Source organism: Podarcis liolepis (assembly GCF_965112155.1).
Source record: "Podarcis liolepis genome assembly, chromosome: 9".
Classification (NCBI taxonomy): domain Eukaryota; kingdom Metazoa; phylum Chordata; class Lepidosauria; order Squamata; family Lacertidae; genus Podarcis; species Podarcis liolepis.
The window spans coordinates 38501090-38519202 of NC_139564.1; the positions used below are offsets into that span (position 1 = coordinate 38501090).

The 18113-nt window shown below is 40.2% G+C and overlaps 1 protein-coding gene and 1 long non-coding RNA gene across 5 annotated transcripts in view; one reads left to right on the plus strand and one right to left on the minus strand.

Annotated features, from left to right (window-relative positions):
* IQCM (IQ motif containing M) overlaps nucleotides 1–18113 on the minus strand; it is an 88311-nt gene that overhangs the window by 54949 nt on the left and 15249 nt on the right. For all 4 annotated transcript variants that reach the window (XM_083520071.1, XM_083520069.1, XM_083520072.1 and 1 more), the window contains exons 6-7: nucleotides 10704–10828; nucleotides 7718–7788 (exon numbers count right to left, since the gene is read on the minus strand). In XM_083520071.1, the coding sequence (XP_083376197.1) occupies nucleotides 7718–7788; nucleotides 10704–10828 (196 nt within the window). The remainder of the gene's footprint in view (nucleotides 1–7717; nucleotides 7789–10703; nucleotides 10829–18113) is intronic.
* The window catches only part of LOC310714680, a 181094-nt gene that overhangs the window by 2593 nt on the left and 160388 nt on the right, over nucleotides 1–18113 (plus strand). The gene's annotated exons all lie outside the window — the stretch shown is intronic.

Below are 18113 nucleotides of genomic sequence, written 5' to 3' on the forward strand. Positions count from 1 at the left end.
AATTTATGTGACTAATTTGAATACATGGGTCATCCTTAAATCTATATCATTTTTCATGTCTTTCTTCACACAAACCCTTTTAGTGACTGCATAATAATAATACATACATACATGCATACATACACAGACATGTGTTGGAAATAGTAGACTGAAAATTCAGGAGAACAGCAGAGTCATAGTTTTTCTAAAGCAGTTTTACACCACTCTTCAGCCAAAATAGGTTCCCAGAGCAACTTATAGAGATCAGAAATGTCAGCCCACAGACTTCCTCTGTACAACTCAGTTAATGCTCAGTCATTGTTGTTGTTTTTAATAACTTTTTATTAGCTATTTTAATAAGCATAATGCAAAGACTGGTCCTGCCTCAAACCCCAAGTGTTTCTCCCAGGCTGGAATGTGTCCTTATACTCTGATAATGACTCTTGCTTGCCTGGAAGGAGGATGGGGAAGGGTGAGTACAGAAACCAGCCTCCTGTTCAAATGCACATTTGTTGTTCTGCCAACTTTTGCCTCTGGCCCTCCCCACCATCAGCATGTGGCCCTCAAATGGTGGCCCTTTCCCTTACTATACAGTAGTCCTTCAGCTGGCAGATCTTTACCACTGGATTGTGCCTTAATGTAGAAGAAAAGCCGAAACAAATTAGAATTCTAAATTCATCAGGTTTAAATGAAGCCCATTGTGATTTTTCTAAGGCATAATATTTGAAATGACTTTTTTTAAAAAATAATAATAATAAACTGTACTTTCATCTACATTGATATATATATTACTTGAATTAAACATTTTGGTTCAGCTATTGCCACTAATTAGTTTTGGCTGATTGTGAAGTATTTTGTATGCCCCATTTATAAAAGCTGTTTACCCATCTGTTAATAGGTTGGAAGTGATTAAGGGACATTTATTTTGGCTGTTGTAAAGGCCAAATAGATTTTGAGCTGAAAATATGTGACTAAACCAGCTGGAGGGGTTGCCAAGTTCAGAATCAGATGTCTGCCTCCTCCCTCTCCAATCACCTACCAACCCACATTCTCTCAAAGCAAATATTCTGCCTCCTTTAACAGGCCCAGCCTTCCTGTTTTGTCCAAATGTAATTTCTAGTGTAATTGCAATTTGCTTTGAGTTGGCCGATGTCCTGTTAAACTGAGCCAAGAGGCTTCCACTTGCTGCACAGTGACCTTGAAGAAGAACTTCTGCTACATTCACTGAAATTGTGAGGACCTTCCGTCATATATGGGTTGTAGGCCTATTGGGTACAGCTGCATTTTTTTTGAAGATGGCATTCATCCTTTGGTGGTCTTTTCTTCTAAAATGGAACAGTTGGAGGGTTATACGAAGAATGCAAGGTTTAAAAACAAACCACAGCATAAAGAACATACCTAAAAGCGATATGAAGAGAAAAGTTTGAACATGATGTTATCGAGAAAGAACACAGCAAGGGCTTTGCTGCTGCATCAGGCCAGATGTTTATCTAGTTCAACGTTCTGTTCCCACAATGGCCAACAAGACAGCACACTTCTCACCTACAAATTCCAGCGACAGGCCTACTGCACCCCCAACAACTCATAGAATCACAGAACTCTACAGTTGGAAGGGACCACAAGGGTTATCTAGTCTAACCCCCTACAACGCAGGAATCTTTCACCCAATATGGGGCTCGAACCCACGACCTTGAGATTAAGAATACCATGTTCTGCTGACTGAGTTGCCATCTACTTTTAGACAAAACACAGATAGATTTGGTTTAGACATGCTCATTTTTAGCTAAGAATTGATTGTGTGTGTGTGTGTATTTGTACTACTAGACACGTATTACTTTCATTAAATGTTTGGTTTGTTTAAAATATTTATAACCTGTTATTCGTGTTCAAAATGGTATGCCATAGAAGTTCACAACATAAATGCTTAAACCAGAAACATCATATAGCAGGGTAGAATTGCCTCCTATATTTTGAACGTAAGAGAGAAAGCTCAAAAGGAAAAACAAGAAATTATCACTTTTCCTCAAATGATTTGTTGTTATCATCATCATTTACACGTATAAACCCTTTTATCCCAAGGGACTGCAGAGCAGTATACAAATATTCCAATCAAATGCAAGATACCAGAGCATAAATGTTAAAACCATAAAACCAATAACCATCACAACTTTGTTCAGTAGAACACAGTAGGATTTACTTTTGAGTATATATGTATAGAATTGCACTGCACATTTCTTCCCATCCCTAAGATACATGCACTCTCAAAATCCGCATTGCTTTGCAACCATTCTCTCTCTTCCAACCGACCCACTCACTCTTTTGGAGCGGGACTAAACAGATAAGGAGAATGAAGGGGAGAAAAAGAGGTTACGTGGGACTCCAAGAATATACAAAACACTTGCAGCCAACAGAGTATGACATCATACACATTCATTATATAGTTCTAAAACCTTTCTTAAGTATTTAAGTGGTAGATTGAATTTATGCCACATAAGACAATTTGGATGTATTAAATCACTGATGGCCTACCTTTCGTGCCAAGTGTGTGTCACAAGTCAGGTTCAAAGTATGAGTTAGTGCCACTGTAATATGTGTGGAGTACCTGTGCAGCTTCCCTGCCTCATCCCAAGGTCATAGTGTCCCTTGTGTAATGTTGTCTTGCCCAGTGACCTGGAGAAGTAGGCAGCAGTGGAGAGCAGGCAGGCTGTACAGACCTAGCTCTCCTATCATAAGGCCTGCAGCGCTTTCTGTCGCTGTCCAGTAGCCATGTTTTCACATCACAATAAGCCAGGATTCCTGGCTTTCCTGGACTTACTGTGAATGAGCATCTTCCTTTCATGTTCACAGGTAAACCCAACTGAAGCTATCTCATTGTGGCATGAAAAGCCAGAATCCTTCCCCAGTTGTTCTCAAGCAAGTCAGAATTCATAAGCCAACTTCAAATCCTGATTTGCACTTCTGGTTTGCTTAAGAGTAGCAAACATAGATCTCAAGCTAACTATAACTGGATTGTTTTGGAAAGGGGGTGAGTGAATGGATTGTATGCGCCAGCATATTGTTCATTCACAGTAAACCAGTAATTTCAATTTATTGTGATGACATGGAAAGTGTGTCTCAAATAGGAACATAAGGAGAGCTGGCTGGATCCAGCCAATAGCCAATCTAGTCCAGCATCTTGTTTCACAGCAGCCAACCAGATACCTGTGGGAAGCACAACAGCAAAACCTAACTGAGCACAACCGCACTCTTCCCACTTTTGAATCCCAGCAGCCTGCAGTCAGAGCTGCTTGTGCAATTTTCTGGAATCTATACAAAGCATTAACCATCCATACATTCCCCGCTCTTTATTCACCAACATCTCTTAGTGTAAGATCTTATAGAGCAGGTTGCCCACATATGAAGCTATGAGGAGGCAGATAAATGGCAAATAATATTTTGCGTTGAGATTTCAAGTGTTCTATCGGTGCTGAAAGACGGTTCGTGAATGCCAGATATTTTTGTGCCACCTACAATTTTAACCTTAAAAATTAAAAGAAATCCATCAAAGGATCATCACTTTCTTGGTACCATTTTACTGGAAGTTCTGTCAGCCTACTAACTTTAGTGATTCAGCATCTTTGAACTTCAGCAGATGAAAGGATTATCGCTGAAAGCATATTAATCTGCTGAGGATTAGCAGCAAACTGTTGGAGGACTTGAACAGAGAATAAATGGTTTATTTATAAACTGCAATAGGGTAGCAAAAAAATTCATACAATTTGTGCTGAACAAGAATGCAACATTTGGAGCACTAAAGCTGAAAGAGACAGAAACCAACATATGAACAATGTACGTGAGCTATACCATATATATTTATGATGGACCCAGGCAACCCAGTCCTTTCATGAAAGGATGATATGGCTTTCCAGACTGTCACAGGGCCCAAGCTTAAGTCTTCTACCTCCCTTTGTCCCACTCTCTCCTGTTTCCTGCAATTGTGAAGGTGGGGCTATTTTATTTATCTGCTTTAAATAGTAGCTTCACAATTTCATTAAGAACAGAGATTCAAAAAACAACTGTTGAAATAAAGAATCGATCCAAATGTGGTTTAGGGGAAGGAACTGAGTACAAAAGGTATGTAGCTCTCTTGGGGCTAGCAGCTAAACATACAGAAACCAGGATGATGCCACACAAATGAAAATATCAAGGATCCACTCCAGGGTGGAATCTACACACATATTAAAAAAAACACTGTGAAAATGCTTTTTTAAAAAACGTTTTGAAAAATACATTGAATTTGGCATAGCTCACTGTCACCATCTAGTGTCACATTTTTATATTGCACTTTACAACACATTTAAAATGTTTTATTTGCAGCTGTATTGCTGAGTCCCACATCTTTCAGACAAGTTGCAATTTTGTGATAGAAAAGGGGGTTACATAATTCTAGTAAAGGTAAAAGGTAAAGGGCCCCTGGACGGTTAAGTCCAGTCAAAGGTGACTATGGGGTTGTGGCATTCATCTCTTGAAAGAATAAGAAGAGAAGAAGAGTTTGGATTTGATATCCCGCCTTTCACTCCCCTTCAGGAGTCTCAAAGCGGCTAACATTCTCGTTTCCCTTCCTCCCCCACAACAAACACTCTGTGAGGTGAGTGGGGCTGAGAGACTTCACAGAAGTGTGACTGGCTCAAGGTCACCCAGCAGCTGCATGTGGAGGAGCGGAGACGCGAACCCGGTTCCCCAGATTACGTGACTACCGCTCTTAACCACTACACCACACAAGGGAGCCGGCATTTGTCCACAGACAGCTTTTTGGGTCATGTGACCAGCATGACTAAACCGCTTCTGGTGCAACGGAACACCGTGACGGAAACCAGAGCACACGGAAATGCCATTTACCTTCCCACCACAGTGGTACCTTATTTATCTACTTGCACTGGCATACTTGAATAATGATGATGTTGTGTAGTAGCATACAAAAAAAATTGATGGGGGGCAATAACTATACTACAATAGATGGTAAGTTCAAAAAGCCCCCTTATCACATTAATGTTGAGGGACGTTGTGCAATAATAGTATATTCCGATATAGTAATAATCAACAAGAGTAGCATTACCACAGTTAGCTTTATTCCTTCTCCCTTCCAATCTGTTTTCCTCTTATGCCATGTGTTTTTTTGGCTGAAGAGTGGAATAAAAATTCTTCAGATAAATGACAGAATGAACTAAGAGATGGCCTTTTTTTAGCCAGTGTTCCCTGTGAAGATGCATTAATATCACACTCCATATCTTATGGAATTGAATGATCACATTAACAGTTCTTTTCAAAGGTTAAGTCATTGTGACACTTGAGTAAAACTAAGCTCTGGAGATTTCTAATCTTAGTTTAAGAACTTTTTGGAGAGGAATTTACAGTATTATCATAGACATTCCATTACTTAGCTTTAAGGGTTAAAAATACAGACACACATAACACACACATAACATTACACAAAGATCAGTAACAGAATAAAGAATCTCACTTATTACAGTTTCTACTATGTCATGCTTGTGGGACAACTAGGTCACTAATTATTATATATCATACAAATTATGTATCACATATACATCATAATCAGAAAAAATGCAGTGCTTTTTTTGAATTAGATCAGATGTTTTAACGGCCTCCGCGCAAGAAATAAACAGAAACTATGGTGCAATATGCTGTATTTGCACAATGATAGATCTGACCATATAAACCAGGAATGGGAAATGACCGCTCCACACTTAAAACGGGGGGCACCCTTTGCGTGGACGCGCGCAGCCCCTAGATCTGGAGTGGCTCCAACAGCATAGGCTTGGTTTGCCTTCCCTCAGGTGGGATACCTGGAGGTCTCCGCCTACCTCAGTCAGTTGTCCAATCCCACCTGGGGGAAGCGTTGCCAAGGAGACCAGGCCAGGTAGGGGAGGGATTACCTGCCCACACACAATAAACAGCCAGCATGGTCAGGGATGATGGGAGATACAGAGCACCCACATCTGTAGAGGCAAGAGTTCCCTGTCCTTTCTGCAAATAAATATTTCAGTAAACGGGGTTTCAAGACAGACTAATTAAGGAAGGCATATAATTGAAAATGCAAAGCTTGAAGCTTATGTGTGTCAAACTGATACAAAATAGGCTTAGGCACATTAGGGGGAAATGCACTTTCTTCTGTTTTCATTTGTTAAATTTTGTAATGCGTTCCTGAACGGCAGCTGAATTTAAGAATACTAAACAGGAGCATTAAAGGGTCGTTCCAACTTTTCTGATAAACATTGTGTCAGAAGGTTGGGTGGAAAGCGTGACATTTCAATTCTTTTAACACAACCAGCTTGCAAAATGTTAATGGCATGACACAGCAGAGGATAGTACCAACCACTGATAATGTCTGTCTCTGTTTTAGTGCCAGGTAATGGCATAGCCCAATCCAGCCCAGTCCTTGTCCACTAATGCTCTCCATATGGTATGCATGCCCTTCACAGACTATTGGGAAGGGGGAGAATAATCTCATTCCAGAGTGGGGTTCTGCACACCATCCCAGTGTTCCCCTGAATTTATTGGATTTATTTTTTATTTGGTTTTACCCTTTGGATAGGTTGACTCTATAGGAGCCTTCTGGTCAGAGGAACCAGAAGGCATCTGTATAAATTCCTTCCTTTATTCTCCCAAACCCAGTTGGGAACTGTAATTCATCAAGGTTGCTATTCCCCTCACAGAACTACAATGCCCACAGTGGATTAACAATCAATTTCTCTTCCCAGGGAACTCTGGGAATTCTGAGGGGAATAGGTTTCTCCCAACAACTCTCAGGACCCCTAAGAACGTGCAGTACCCAGGATTCTCTGGGGGAAGCCATGATGGTTTAAAGTGGTATGATACTGCTTTAAAGGTGTAGTGCAGATGAGCCCTCAGTTTAAAGAGAATAGCTAGGTATTAGAGCGATAGCAACTCCCAGGCACTCTCCCGGTGGTTCACCCTGAGAAAGGACTTTCCCTTTGCCATTTCTCAGTGTAAGGGGCTGAGGGTAGGAGGGGAGGCATAGCGACTGCCACTACGGCAAAATAAACATAAAGAGGGGTCGAAAGAAAAAGAAGACATGGAGTCATAGAAGGAAGAGGACTTGGGGAGGCAGGGGCAGAATCTCTTGATGCAATTATCACCATTTTACATTATGACTCATTTGGCCTTCAAGCACCCCACATATTAAGCAGCTTGGGTGGCAAGTAGCTTGGCCTTCCAGCACAGCTTCTGTTTGCATGTTTGATGTCAATACTTAACAGCACTGTGTAACAGCCCTAGGATCCACTTACCAGTGCAGAACCTCTATATCCTGCAGATACAGATAGGTAGCCGTGTTGGTCTGCCATAGTCAAAATAAAAAAATTCCTTCCAGTAGCACCTTAAAGACCAACTAAGTTAGTTCTTGGTATGAGCTTTCGTGTGCATGGTATCTGAAGAAGTGTGCATGCACACGAAAGCTCATACCAAGAACTAACTTAGTTGGTCTTTAAGGTGCTACTGGAAGGAATTTTTTTATATTATAACCTGCAGAGTTGAAGTGCGCCTTAAATCGTTACCAAAAATAATTTGAACCTGTTCCTTTCTTTTGCTTTTGGAAATTTAAGATACCTGACATTTAAAACACACACACACACACACACACACACACACACACACACACGGCAAACAATCCAATAGCAAACCAGGTTGTGTCCTGTTTCAGAAAAATAATTGAAAGCACCTGTAAGATTTCTTTGAAGGCTTCAGAGGCTCTTCAGAGCATATTTTCACTTTAGTTTCTCGACGGCGCCGCTATGAAGAAAAGGACCGATTAACAGAATTGTTCAGGAGACATGCATGAGTATTCACTGTGACAGATCTTTCATGGAACAAAATGGTCACAAAGGAAGGGGTACCCTTCAAATATATATGAGACAGATACCTAACCACACATAAATAAATATTATTTTAAAGCATGGCTAATGCTGGGTGAAGGAAATTGTGCCGGAATGAGATCAATGTGATGAGGATGCAGTAGCAATTGCAGTACTGCTGTCACACACTCACTTCCCTGTTCATGCAGGAAGACGAAGTTATGTTAGAATGGGGGAAAGAAGTCATGTAGAAGAGGAAGCAGATGGCAAGAACTGGTGAATGGGGCAATTGCCCATTCACCAATTGTCTGGCTTTTAATTATATTTGTTTGTCAGGCTTAAGGATGCAATCTGATTCTGATTACAATTATACAGACTCATCACCTGTACTGTTCAGTCCTTCAGTTGTTGTTGTTTTTTAAAAAAATTTCATTATTGTTTACATTTTTTATAATGATTTCAGAGTTGGCTGCAAACTCAGTGAGCTAGTAATTGCCCACTGAAGTATGCATATTGCCTCAGGAGTACTGTGTGTTCAAGTGATGAGGAGGAGCTCTCTCTCTCTCTCTCTCTCTCTCACACACACACACACGTACGTACGTACATTACTGTTTTTTGACATTTCTTATTGTCAGCTGGCTGGCATATTAACAACATATTGCCAAGCAAATGAGGGACACGTTTCAATGGTTCTAGGTTTGGATTTTGCAAAGGGAAAAATCCCTCCCACATCACACACCACCCTCCCACTGCAAAGAGATTGACTCCTCCTTGAGAAAGACACCTGAAGTATTCTGAGCTGAACCAAGGTCACATTAGTTCTAATCATATTTGTGTATTTTCACACATTCATTCATCATCAATATTTTAGGATACAGAGGTTTTTCCTCTTGGTAATAACATGCTCAGTCATAATGGGACTTACTATAAACATTGCAATAAATAATGTAATTAATCTAATTAGAAAATATATGCATCAAACTCACATTTTAACACTCACAACAAGAAAGTAAAGTCCATTTTTGGCTACATTAATAAATATGATAGATTTACATTAAGATGCAGGTCAGCGGCTGTGCTTTCTGTGTCCATTCGGCTAAGGGGAATAGGCGGTATGTGAGAAAGGTTAACAATAAAATTCAAAGACCTGAAGCATCTGATTAGGCCCACAAGCCAGGGGTTTTCCAACCCTGTTGTACAGCATTGAATTTGCAATGAAATATCTTTGGATGGCCAGGTTAAGGGCATAAAAAAGACTACCTTGAAGAAGAAGAAAAACTGTTTATCATTGTAAGAAAAATAGGACAAACCGAAAGCAATATTTATTCAGGCACCACCCCTCTAATAATTGCTAGGTTAGAGTGTGATCCCTGTGTATTCCACTATACAATAAATCCCTTTAAATGAAGGGATCCCTTCTGTAAATGAAGCTATATACCATACTTCTGTAAATAAACCTCAGTGAATAGCCTTTCACAGCTGAGTGATTAGGTTCTATTTCCACAAATTCAGCTACAGAGATAACAGCCTCAGAGAGATAACATGTTAAATGCTCAGTAGCAAAGTTCAATAAATGAATTGGCTTTGTTTCTACATGAGATTTGCTGTTATCTCTTAAAGTGAGTTTGTTTAAATAATTACTTAAGGACTCAGAAGTTAACTACTCTAAATGAGGTGCTTCTCTCAAATTAAACAGCACAGTGCTAGCAATTTGCTTCTCTAATTATTATTATGACTTTAATTGAAGGAATATAGTATTCTGATTTTCCTCCAGTGAAGTGGTGTGCCCCTTAACTAGTGTTAACATTGATGGAATTGCTCTGATATTCTGAAGATATCATCTCATTGATTGTGGAACTGGTAAATTCAGCACCACATAATATAGGGAACTTAAGTACACTTTTTTGTACCTAAGACAGGGCATCTTAAAGAACAGAGTTCATATTCAGTGACCAAAAACCTGCCAGTTTAAAGACCAAAGATAAGGCTCTCATGTTGGCGCAAGCTCTACAAGCCAAGAAATTGGAAGCCAAGGCAAATGCCCTAACAGACATGTCCCGTAATTAGGAATGATGCTGTGCAAATGTCACAAATTGTACTTACTTACAATTTACACTCCACACACCCACTTTCCCCTAGTTTTTCAGGCCCAAATCCAGATTGGGATGAAGATGTGCCTGGGAACAGCAAAGATGCCTCATGCTGTGGTCCTTTTGAAGCAACTGGGCCTTACTGTACTGCAAAAGAATTCTTCCCTTGCATGAGTTGGCCTGTACTTGTTTGTTGGATCAGGGTCAGTGTGAAGTAGTGTGTGCAAGGGGGCTTTCAGCACAGGGTGGAGTATGTGAAGGTGTTCAGTGAGGGATTGTATATATAGGAGAGGGTTTATAAGTAAAATAAAATTGTGGTGAAGGCTTCAGTGTAGAGTTGGATGTTTGATAGTGAAGTTTCATAGTGTAGCAGGGGTGTAGGGGAGGAAGAGGGCAGCAACCCAGAACAGAACAGTAGCATAGGGTGAGGCAGTTAAATCTCCACCCCACATAATGTTCTCTGTGAAAATCTTCACCTTTGCTCTGTTTTTTATTTGCCCCATTAGGAAAAACATATTTGCACATCAAGTATGGCCTGAGGTTTGAAAACATACAGCTAAAGCTCACTAGGTTCACATATATGAACTCCTCTATTCTTTAATATGAACTCTGAAGACTTAAGATTGCTCTCCACAAGCATACACAGATCAAGACCACTCAATAAACTTCTGTTCTTCATAATCCGGCTCCATAGTGTCAGAGCATACTTCCTAAACTCTATGGGACGCTTCAGAAGCTGCGGGGAAATCCAGCTATGACTTACCATCTTGTGCCTTTGCCTTTTCGTTATTGCTTTCAGTCTTTCTTGATGTTCCTTACTAGTGAGCGATGAGTATGGAGGCATAGTATCTGATAATATTACCCCTCTCCAGTCTTGGTATGTTCTTCCTATTGGGAAGATCACTGAAATTTACCATACATCAATGCCGTAATAATCAAGACAACACAACTTAGTAGCAAGATGTGTGGGGGCAAAACCACACCAAATGATGCAAACTGAGTAAAAGCATAACTAGACTTTTATTTTTAAAATATTTCCAGTCTTTCTGTCTGATGCTATAAGGAGGAGAATCTGTGGAAGATGAGCCACATGCCTCTGCCAGAGCTCTGAAAGAGGTCAATTTTCAGCAGGTAACATTTTTCCCATTACAGTTTTCATTGTAACACACCTGTGGATATTCTGCGACCTTCAGAGCTTCTAAATCAGACAGTGGATACTTTGGAATACATTTCTTCTGCCAGTCTGACACAACCCCCCCCCCAAAAAAAAAAACAACCCAACCACGTTCATATTCCCATCTTTATGCACCTCATCTGTTCGTTCTTGGCTGCTGAAGGCAAAATTGTTAAACCAACCCTAGGAATCCAGCATGGACATCAGCATTGACAACTGGCAAGTAAAAGGCAGTAGATGGCTTTATGCAGCGTGAGTTATATCTATAGCTTCAGAAATGCTGAGCCCAGAAGTGTGAGAATGGCCAGTCAGGTTTCAATAGAATTAAACACCAATTAGAACCATTACTGGGAAAGACATCAGATCCTATTCAAATGTTTTGTTATCCTAGCAGAACCTGACCATGCCACCACATAGCTTCCAAGTGTCCCGATTTCCCAGAGACAGTCCTGGAATTATGAAAATCGTCCCAGCTTATGATCTGATCCTGGAATGTCCCTATTTCCCCCATCAGTGCTGCCACCATCAAGTTCAGGCAAAAGGATGAGCCAACGCTTATCCCAAGCAGTGGTGGTGGAGACAGCTGCGAGGAAGAATCCTATTGCCTCTCCGTGGCCTTTCCTTTTGCAAAAGGAGTCTTGACTAAAAAAAAGAGAGAAAATGCTATGTGTGTCTATGTCTAATAATGGCCCTTTATAAAATGTATTTATTGCTGCATGTTTTTCTTTTTGTAAATCTACCGGAGAATAAAATAAAATCGGGATTGAGGGGTTTTCACAGGATGGTGGAGGGTGTGTGTGCTGTGTCCCATTGGTGTAGTGCTGGTGGACCAGGGGCCAAAGATGGCCCTTCAACTCTCTCTGTCTAGCCTTTAGGGCTCTCGTCAACTATGCCCCTCTCCCCAGGCCACACCGCTCACCTGACCTGCTTTAATGCCCCCCTCTTTGAGTGTCTTTGAGTGTGTCCTTGAACTCTGGTAGTACTTCTTGCTTGCCTAGGTGAAGAAAACAGAAAGCTGTTTATGTGTAAACTGTTGTAAAATTAGGATTTGCTGCTCCACTCATCTTTGCCTCTGGCTTCACCTACCCTTGGCACATGGCCCTCAAAAGCTTGCCCAGAAGGGAATGTATACCCTGATCTGAAAATGGTTCCCCATACCTGCTCTACCAAAACCAGAAATTATAGGGTTGTGGCAGGCCCAGTTGGGTTGAATTACAAGGCTTGTATGCTTTACTATGTCAAAGCAACAACACAAGTGTCATTTTCTTGTGATGTTGTTAAAAAGATAAATACTATATCCTTATCTTGTCAGTGCCAGTCAAAAGCTCAACTGCAATCATTCCATACTTGTCTAATTCCCTTCCTCAAGTTAAACGCTTGCATGGTTATAACAGTAATCTAATCCTTCAGAGTGTTACTCCCGGCAAAGCAATAAAGAACTGGGAAGAACCAACCGATTTCAGCAGCACTATTCCTCGGTGACCATTTAATTCAAAATTTGTGTTATCTTTCCATAAAATCTCACAATAGTTTAATACCTTTTTAATTGGACATTTAGCGTTAATCTTTAGGCACTTACAAACAATTAAGTGCTGGAAGATAGAATTAGCAGCTACCAGTTTATCTGTATAATTAGAAAAATGAGGAGGGAGGATCTTATGTCAGTTCAAATCCTAATTATTTGAATAGTGGTGTCGTGAAGGGTTGATTTGGACAGTTTAGATTTCACCTAATCGAGTTTTCTAAAACGAAAGAATATAATTGAATAGATCAACATACTGTATTTCTAAATAACTTGTATACAGGGCTGAACTCATGTTCATTTTCTTTTGAACTGTAAATAAAGGAAAATAACCATATTTGCACAAACATGGCTATGATGTCAAATCACTAAGTCATTTATAAGAACCCAATACATTTCATGCATAAGTTCTTGCAAAACAGAGATCATCTATAACAAAGAAAACTTGATAAGCACTGGATCTAAGAAGCTACTAAATGTAACAGACTGCGAAAGTGATCAGAATTCCAAAAAGCATTGCAACTGATAATATAAGATGCAATATGGCTATCAATGGTATGGTAATGTGTCATGTTTTTAAATGGCATTTATTTCCAGGAGGACTGTGGTATCTGAGAAACAGGATTTTAGCTGAAGAAGTAAGAATCAAATTGTGAGCAGGAACATCCCTGGGTTCCACTTCCACATGGTGAATAAGGGGTAGCAACAGACCTGCAGAATTCAGCCCAGCTCTTGTCAGCAATGTAAGGGGACTAGAAGGCAGGTGGAGAATTCAGAAGGAATTCCCTCCTTCTATCCCAGGGCCAGCAAATGTGATGCTATCCAGATGTTGCTGGACTACAGCTCACATAAATTCTGACCATTATCCATACTAGCTGGGGCTCATGGGAGTTGCAGTCCCTAACCAAGCCTTCTTTCAATTCTAGCAGCACATAAATGAACAGAGAAATTCAGTCAGTTGGGCTAGAGCAGAAGGGAAATAAATACGGAAGCACTCAGGCAAGGAGAGTTGTCTTCTAATTCTACGGAGCTTAAGAAGTTGGAAGGGAGAAGAAGCATAAACTGCATGCATTCCAAACACATGTTCTAGTGCCTGCTGTCAGTCCACCCAGGATGCCGTGCTTCCGCTATTATGGCTCATCACATGCACTGGGTGCGCAAAGCACAAGTTCTCATCTCAGGTCATGAAGCAAGTCAGCTAATTCCAACAGCACAGGCTGCACAAGTGCATTTGGCTGTGAATTCCAGCAGCACAGGCTGTGCAGGTGCAATTGGCTATATCACACTCAGTATATGCCCCAACACTTCCTTCCCTTGTGCTATGCAGGCAACTTTATGATTACATTTCACCTCCTCCCCCCCCCCCAAAGTGCTCTCTGTATGCCCTTTCAACACCTACTGCATTCCTTTTTTAACTGTTTTCCCTGTGAATTTACTGATATGCCACAAGTCCAGAATCACAGTCTGCATTCTCAGTTATATTGCACTTAATGTATGCCTAGAGGATTCATTTCCTTGTACCAGGCAGACAATCACACGACTGCATATCTGTTTTCTTTTGGCAGAGTACTCTGAATATCCTCAGAGTCTGCCTGTTCTGCCAGCATGCATGGCCAGCTACTGTCTGCAGGGTCTATTTCATTGCAAGGCATTTGTGATCTGGTTTGCTCAGTGTTTCCCAGCCCTTGCACAAGACATACTGTACAGGAAACATCACACAGTTTGACCTATTGAATGAGGAGTGCCAAACAAAGGGGGGGAGCATTTTCTTGGATTCTATATGATCTACTTAAGTGTCACTATCTCAAAAGAGGCATTCTGTTTGTGTAAGAAAAAAGTAAGAAAGCCTGTTCAAAGAAGGCACCTGCCAGTCATGAATTTGTGGAGTTCTTACATGAACAATTGTTGTATTTATTTCTTATAAATTTACTTAGTTATGAATTTATTTCTTATAAATTGAGACATTCTTACAAACAAATGTTTTGAAATTAATTACAACAAGGTTAAGTACAACAAATAAATTAATTGCAATCTAATTGACTATAGATAGATGATAGATAGATAGATAGATAGATAGATAGATAGATAGATGATAGGTAGATAGATAGATAGATAGATAGATAGATAGATAGATAGATATAGCTATCTTGCTTCCTGAATAATTGGGGCAGCTTTTTAATCAGTCAAAAGGTATTTCATTGCTTAGTCAACTAAATGTTGCAGCTGATAAACATACAAATGAGCATATTTCTGTCTATTCATTCACACACACACACAAAGAAAACACCTGGCCCGCAAAGTTAAGAATTTTCAGAATTGTTTCATCTTAAAACCAGCCAATTTGTGCAAGACTCACAGTGGCAGTGAGCTATGGTACTAAAAAGGATCAACAGTTTACCAAAGTACAGCTCAATTTATCAAGCTAAAAACCAGTTACCATCAGCCTTAGAATTATTTATGCAATCCAGTGCACCACAAGCAGAGGAAAAGGAACAACCAAGTTATACCACCCTAAAGTGCATACAGACCGAACCATTCAAAATTGCAGGGAGTGGAGCCAAGACCTATTTTATAACGAAAGGGACAAATTATGTGCCAATCGAAGCAGTCAATCCAGTGCCATGATAAATTCCATCCTACTCATAGGTAGCTATATCTGTATCCGTTGAGCATGAAAAGAAAACCCACCCTGATCTGTCCAAGGAAATGTCAACAAGTGAAGTCAATTATACTAAAAGGAATGAGTCTCTACTGAGGCAGGGCAGGTACCTTCCATCAGTTCATTTCAACAGAAGATTTCACTCCATTTCCATTTCGTTCTCTTAATTAGGCTGATACCATAATATCTGAGATGCCTGCCAGAACAAGGACAAGTGCCAGCCTGCAAAACCTCTAATGGCAAGTATTTCCTAACACTATAATTATTGAATGATTCTCATTTTGGGGGCCAAGCGACTAAGTGACCACGTTATGATAAACATGGCACTGCTGATAGGAATGGTTACTTTTAATAGCTCAACAACATGTACCAACATTTGCTCATTTCTTTATTTACAGGATTTATATCCTGCCCTTCATCAGAGGTAATCCTGAGGTGGGTAACAGCAATTTAAAATATGGCGGGGGAGCACTGGAATCCCGCACTGAATTCACATTGTTGTGATGAGGGGGGACACCTCTTCAGGTAATCAGGTCACAAGCCATTCAGAGTTTTTTTATGTCAAGGTGAATGCTTTGAATTAGGTTCATTCATGGATAAACTGCCAGGGCAAGTGTTCAAGAACTAATGTTATGGGGGAGTGGAAATGCCATCAGAACTACCTGGAGTTTCCAAGCCATCTTCAAGAATAGCCACATGTACAGTGAGTTACACTGAATAATCCAATAGCTGCAGTGGCACATAAAAACCATTTCAAAATAAGCCTCAAGGAAATATAGATAATAAGTCTGGAGGAGATATAAATAGCATTAGAAGCAATCAGCAGCATCTGATTGTAAAGCTGGCTTCTGTTCATCAAAAAACAAATATTAACCCTTACCACACAACAAAGGCCCAGAACACCCTTCTGCCTTAGCCCACAGTCATGTTACTTACCTTTGTGTACATTGAATATTAGCTGCTGGGAAAACAACAGCAGGGAATGGGCGACTGCACTTGTGTCCTGCTTGCAAATTTCCAATAGGCATCTGGTGGAGCACTATGGGAAACAGGATGCAGGACTGGATAGGCTTTGAGGCTGATCTTATGATCTTAGAGAACTATCGCCTCCATGTCCTGCATTTGGGATGCTCAGAAGCATCCAGCTGGCCACTGTAAGGAGGAGAAGGAGGCTGAACCAGGTGGACCTTTCCTCTGATCTAGCAGGTACTTCTTATTCTTTCTTTCTTTTTTCATTATTGGCCATCTATTACAGCAGAGAAACCAAATGAAGAATGGACTTTCCCCCTAACTCATTAACCTGACTCAGAGTATAGCATATTGATGATAAATGATGGCATTAATCTTAGAATATTAATTTCATCAAATTAATTTTAAAGCATTTGATTAATTTAGAATGGGTGCATCATTTTTATTCGCAGAGATGAAATATCCTTAAATGCACCAGTCAGTCAGCCTTATATTTTTAGCGAGTGGTGCTGTATCAAAGGTAAATCTTGTTTGTTTATTCTCTTCAAAATGTACCAGACAGACAGAACAGAGAAAAATAAAGCTTCTGAAAGATCACTCACAAAGGTTTGCTTTTCAGGGGTTGATATTACAAGCAATTAGCGTGACATTTAATAAATGACATTTCTAAGAACTGCTAGAGCTGACTTAACAGGCAAACAGAACAACCTTGTTTTGTTTCAAAAGGCAGTTGCATTGTAGCACATTTTATGCAAAACGTCTGTGCCAACTCATGTTTAAAACATTTATGTGGATGAAATATTTGGAATAAACAGCCTTTGTATACATCCAAATTACGGTGTTCTCTACTTAGTGAAAGTGTTGAAGAGATGACTTGCCATAAAACAGGAAATGTATTTCCATATCCAAATTAATTTGTATGCATTTACTGCAAATAACTGGGCTCACCGAGCAATAACAAATTGATCCTTACTTAAATTAATGCAGTTTTTTCAAAGCATAAGTCAAGTAATGAAAAGAGACACAATTTTCTTACATAAAGATGTAATTAATAAAGATAGAATATTTAGTTACACTGTGGGAAGTGTGATGAGAAATGTTGCCTTCACACCAAAAATATGAAGAGCATTGTATCATTTGGGATAATGTGGATTTGCTGATACAGTTAACTTGTGGATCTTCAACTGTTGAGGATCTGACAAGTAGATTAAATCACACACACCAAGATGATGGCTGTCATTACTCCTGTTCAGCACCAAGAATGACCAAGCTCAGAACTATCTCCAGACTTCTAAGAGGAATATGTGTATTTTGTGACACAAATGCTTCAGTGGGAACCATCTAGAGCAGGGGTTGTCAACCTGGTCCCTACCGCCCACTAGTGGGTGTTTCAGGATTCTATGTGGGCAGTAGGGGTTTCTATGGCACAAGCTGAATCCTCCTTCCATCGAGCACTGGTGGGCAGTAAGAAAATTTTACCATCAAGAAAGATGCAATAGGGAGCGGTAGGTATAAAATGGTTGACTACCCCTGATCTAGAGGAAAGGGCTCTCCAATTACAGAATGCATGTGGTCAGATGTAGTCTTGCATACAAATAAATGCAAGTGGTGGCAGGTTCACACTGGGACCATTAGGAGAGAAGGTCCAAGCATCAGGTGGAGCCAGAGCCAATGACAGGAAGAGCCAACTGATTCTAGTTTTGTTATCATCCTTCTGCCTGCTAGGCTCTGCAGGCACATCCCAGAGATGACAGGCAGGGACACCCCCTGGATAGAGTGTAAAGTGTTAGGATATTCCATTCCACTTTAAGGAACAGGCATGATTGTTGTGTGTCACATGTCTGTTTAC